The sequence below is a fragment of the Clupea harengus genome, unplaced genomic scaffold (assembly GCF_900700415.2).
Source record: "Clupea harengus unplaced genomic scaffold, Ch_v2.0.2, whole genome shotgun sequence".
Lineage (NCBI taxonomy): Eukaryota > Metazoa > Chordata > Actinopteri > Clupeiformes > Clupeidae > Clupea > Clupea harengus.
Genome location: NW_024879851.1, coordinates 1 through 5,000, shown reverse-complemented (window position 1 = coordinate 5,000; position 5,000 = coordinate 1). Strand labels below are relative to the sequence as shown.

The window sequence follows — 5,000 nt, the reverse complement described above, 5'->3', positions numbered from 1 at the left end:
CAATTTGAATAATAATTGCTAATAAGGATTGCAAACCCATTCTTACCCGTCTGGGCCATTTCACAATGGGTTTTCCAGTGTAGGACAATCCAGGGTCATCATCAGCGTGTTCCTCAAGCAACGTCTGCACAACAGACACATAACAATAACATCAACAACAATAACATCACTAACCACACAACTTAGAATCACTACCCAGCTGTCTGTCATTAGATGAGTACAGCATGCCACTCTAAGATTACGGTTTGAAAGTATGCGCTGTGCGGATAAGTATGCGCTGTGCGGATATGTATGTACTTTTCCATCTAGCTCAAGTTTCAGTGGTGTCACATAACTGCTAGTTGCATGTGTGTGTCGCTGAGCAGGGAGGGGGCATGTGGGCATGTGGGCATGTGTGCATGTGTGCATCTCACCCGTATGTCGTTGACCAGGCGGGGGCATGTGTGCATGTGTGCATGTGTGCCACTCACCCGTATGTCGCTGAGCAGGGCGGGGGCGTTGCGGATGCCGGATGGAACGCACTTCTTGTGGGTGGGCAGCTCCTCCAGCTTGTTCAACAGGTGCCACAGGCCTTCCAGCTCCAGGGGCGTCAGGTGCACCTTCACACCCAGCTTACCAGCTGGAGACGCTGAGGCCTCTTCCTCATCCTCCTCCTCTTCCTTCACTTCCTCCTTCTTCACCTCCTCCTCCTCCTCCTTCTCTTTGTTGTCTTCCTGGTCTTTTTCTTCGCCCTCCTCCTCCTCCTCCTCCTCCTCTTTGGTTTGGCCGTTCGGTTCCTGTTCCTGGTGGAAGTCTTCTCGTTTCAGGCCTAGGAGGGAAGATTGACGGAGCAGCAACCATAATCTATTACCGAGAAGGCTTTCATGGTAATGTAAACACCATTTGACGGGAGCATACTGTTCAAACGTGTGTGTTTATCTGGGAGAGATGGAGGGGGCGGCAGTGGTACAGGGGGTAGAGAAGTCGTTTAGTAATCAGAAGGTTGCTAGTTCGATTCCCTGTCGAAGTGTCCTTGAGCAAGGCACTGAACCCCTAATTGCTCCTGATGTGCAGTGTGCCATCAGTGTAAATGTAAAATGTGTATACATTGTAAGTCGGACATATGTGTTTATCTTGGAAAGATGGAGGGTTTACTTACCAATGCCGAGCGACTGCTTCTGGAACTCCGGGGTGAGGTGTGAGACGTTGGTCAGGCAGTACAGGTACCTCTCCAGCACATACCAACACATCTCGTAATAGAAAGGGTAACGGAACTTAGCCGGCACCTGCCACAGAGAGAAATGAAAGAAACCAGGGAAGAGGGAAAAGTGTCACCAATTCAATTCAATCTTATTTATAAAGCGCCATAGCAATACAATTGTCTCTAGGCGAATCACCAGAACCCCTATAGCAGGTATAAACAGAGTGAAAGACAATAGGTGAAAGGTCAAAGGTCAGACTGTAGGCCCACCCTTGTCCGGTCCTCAATACTATAAATGTTGAGCTGCATGGGAATGTTGAAGCTGTGAAGGAAGTTCCCTCCGAACACCAGCGTGTCCACTGGAGTGTAGACAGCATGGATCCACCCTTAAAAACACACACACACACACGTAACAGTGTTACACAGAGGCATCATATGTAGAGAAGCCAAGAACTTTCTATGGTCTCCGGCAGCACTGGGCACCTTATTGGTTGAAACACAATGAATGTCATCATGTCGGCAAACTGCACACACACACACGCATACATAATCTCTCAGCCCCTTTCCATACACACACACACTCAGCATATATAATCTCTTAGCCCCTTTACACACACACACACACACACACACACACACACACACACACACACACACACACACACACACACACACACACACACACACACACACAGCTCTAAGAAAGTGACATGTTTAAGCACGGGTGACCGTGGGCATTTACCTGAGGGTATCATGAAAGTGTACCCCTGTTTGAGTTCGATGCGCTGGCACTGCGATGCTTTGTCACCCAGGAAGATGTCCCCCTGTTTCCCCGACAGCACCCAGTTCTCGTACAGCTCCAGGTTCTGGGGAGTGGGTGGGATCAGCCAGAACACCTAAACAGAAAGCCACATGAGCAGTCAGCACTGAAGCCTGGGCCTCTTCTCTGGTGGGTTCTGCATGGAAGGAGGATGGCAACGTTTATTTTTGAAGCACCGGAAGTGTTTACATGCTGTAAAGCAGGGGTTTTCAACCAGGGGTCCGTGGCCCCCTGGTGGTCCGCGACGGCATTGCAGGGGGTCCGCGACATGAGCCTATGTTGAGCAGTTCACCATTGACTTTTTTTTATTTTTATAAATATACCTGGGCCCGTCGACATATTTATGTCTGAATAGCCAAGTCGCATTGCCCAAAATACTGATGTAGACTCACACTGACAAGTATTATAGGCAGAATATGTGTGCGGGGGGAGGGGGCGTGGCGGCGGCGGCAGTTACAAACATGAAAAAGAAGGGTACGGGACTAAAATGTTTTGGGAATCACTGGCACATCAGTGGGCCGAGGATTACTTTCTAGTCAGAATGGTGGTCCCTGGGACAAAACCAGTTGAAAACCCCTGCTGTAGAGGTATACACACAAGATGCAGTCTGTGCAAAGGTTTTAGACACTTTAGTTGTTTCACAAAACATTTGTCTCAGACAGTTATTTTCTACCATTGTTAGCATTAATGTGTCAAAAAGACATTTTGAAAATAGTTAAGCATTCCAGAGAGACACTTATGTCCCGTTAAAGAAAGAAAAGTAACAAAGTAACGGACCACGTTGCAGATTGAAAACTAAAAGGTCCTCAGCTCAGAACTGACAGATAGTCAAAACCCACTGAAGAACCGTTGCAGAAAAGTTCTGCAGAATGCTTGAGAAAAAACTACCTGCCGAGTACCTTAAAAAAAAAAACTGTCCAAGTGTACCTATAGGCGAACTGATTCTGTTTTGAAGACAAAGGGAGGTCGAACCAAAATGTTGATATTATTTTGTTTTGATTTTTTAAAGCATCCCCACATTACAACATTTTCTCACACGTGCCTAAAGCTTTTGCACAGTTCTGTGTACGACACAAACAAGTATATGTGAACCAGCCCAACACTTCCCCAAAGTGTACAATTACATTGATGTGGCAAAGACACAATCCTCCCACACTACATAATGTACTGTAGGCTCTCTCAATGTGATAGATAGATAGAGAGATAGATAGATAGAGATAGATACTTTATTAATCCAAAGGGAAATTTAGGTCAAATGTGCTCACCTTTCCTCCTCGTAGGATGTGGTACCAAACAGAAGTGCCACCGAAATCAATGTGGAAGTCAGTGAAGGAGCCCTCGACACTCATGAGACAATACCTGAGATTAAAGAAGGCGGGAGAGAGCTGTAAGACACCTTTCACCATGCACCTGGGTACAACGGAATTAGAGAGTGAGAGTGAGTGTGTGTACGCTCCATGACCTGTCATCGTATGGTTTTGTGGATTCATGCTGTCTTTGTGTTTTGTGTACACCAGTCCATTAAGTGACACAGCATAAGAAATGCTATGACGAACAGCCCTTACACAAGCAAAGCAAACTGTCCAATTCCCATGACAAACCCTTCTCGTAACACATGTCACTATGCTTTTCAAATGTCAAATTACAATATGGCTAGACCTTACTCATTGAATTGCACTGTGCATTTCACTCAAATTTACATGGACTGACATATTCAATGGACACACAAAAAATACCTTTGGTGTTCACCTGCCTGCCTAACTCACACTAGGAGTGACTGTGATGTCATCTATAGCTGCTGGACGATTGGTTTCACTAGTCTGTTTTGGGACTCACTTCTGTACTTTTGGATATTGCATGTCTATTATGGAATTGGTCGAATCCCGCTGTCTCTCCTTCAGATGGCGCGGCCACATGTTGTCCACCCAGTCGATCACGTCCACCTGTGGGAGACAAGCTTTCAGTCAGACACACACACACACACACACACGTGCAAACAGGATGGGGGAACTGGACCTGTCGCTGAGTCTAGCACATTGGTGTGTGGCGGAGGGCAGTGTACCGATGCGGGCCTCTTGACCAGGTTCTCCAGTTTGGTGTGACTGAACTCCAGGCTGATGACATTGTAGAGCTTCTCCCTCTGGGACGGCGGCGTCTCGTAGTAACGCCTCCACTGGCCCATAGACATCTCGATGCCCTTCTGAGTCGTGACGTCCATCACGTCAATCATCCTACGGCTCCCTAAAAACAGGCCAGGGGGAGGCACAAGCACACAGGATTTGAACAGGCAGTCAATAATGTCACTCTGTCTTCTTTTTCCTTTCTAGGTCGTTTTTTTTCTCTTCTAATTCTCATGTAAAGTAGTATTTATTGTTACATCATGTTTTTTATTGCTCTTAGCTTGACTGTTCTCTCCCTTGTACGTCGCTTTGGACAAAAGCGTCTGCTAAATGACTAAACGTAAATGTAAATGTTCTCAGATTAATACTGAGTGCATAGTGTCCAAGAAAGGTCTTCTTTAGCGGTACAGTAGTAGGGAGAAGAAGAGCGCACAGTGGCCTGTGTGGCAGAGCACCATTTGTGAGGGCCAAAGTAAAACTGTCCCCAGTTGATGCAACACATTGCTGAGGAGCAAGAACCCAGAGTGGTTGGGAGACTTGCCTACAAACAGCTTTACGTCGCTCACACTGAAATCCGGATCTGGCATTCTGTGAAACAGAAAAGAAATAAAGAATAAACCCCTAAAATCATGCATCACCTCTGATTGTAGGAGTTAGGAAGAGAAAAAACAAGAGAACAGGAAAAATCCCCTACTGGATTCCGAGGCCGTCTGACTTCTCGAAGACCAGGGGCTCTCGGAGGCCTTCCCTCTGGATGTACTCGAAGGTGAAGTCTAACGCAAGACACAAAACCAGACAAGTGGTGAGCCCATGTTTTAGACATTTTGGTTCATGAGAAGTAGCACTGCATTGCTTGGGTCATTTCCTCACCTTTCCCCTC

At 46.7% G+C, this 5,000-nt stretch overlaps 1 protein-coding gene across 1 annotated transcript in view; it reads right to left on the bottom strand.

The window, feature by feature from the left end:
* LOC122130524 (lysine-specific demethylase 2A-like) overlaps positions 1 to 4,977 on the bottom strand; it is an 11,759-nt gene extending 6,782 nt beyond the window's left edge. The window contains exons 1-10 of the mRNA XM_042705235.1: positions 4,815 to 4,977; positions 4,662 to 4,708; positions 4,063 to 4,241; positions 3,837 to 3,943; positions 3,266 to 3,359; positions 1,923 to 2,076; positions 1,451 to 1,566; positions 1,139 to 1,265; positions 471 to 808; positions 47 to 124 (exon numbers count right to left, since the gene is read on the bottom strand). Of these exons, the coding sequence (XP_042561169.1) occupies positions 47 to 124; positions 471 to 808; positions 1,139 to 1,265; positions 1,451 to 1,566; positions 1,923 to 2,076; positions 3,266 to 3,359; positions 3,837 to 3,943; positions 4,063 to 4,241; positions 4,662 to 4,707 (1,239 nt within the window). The 5' untranslated portion in view covers position 4,708; positions 4,815 to 4,977. The remainder of the gene's footprint in view (positions 1 to 46; positions 125 to 470; positions 809 to 1,138; positions 1,266 to 1,450; positions 1,567 to 1,922; positions 2,077 to 3,265; positions 3,360 to 3,836; positions 3,944 to 4,062; positions 4,242 to 4,661; positions 4,709 to 4,814) is intronic.
* Between the last annotated feature and the right edge of the window lie 23 nt (positions 4,978 to 5,000).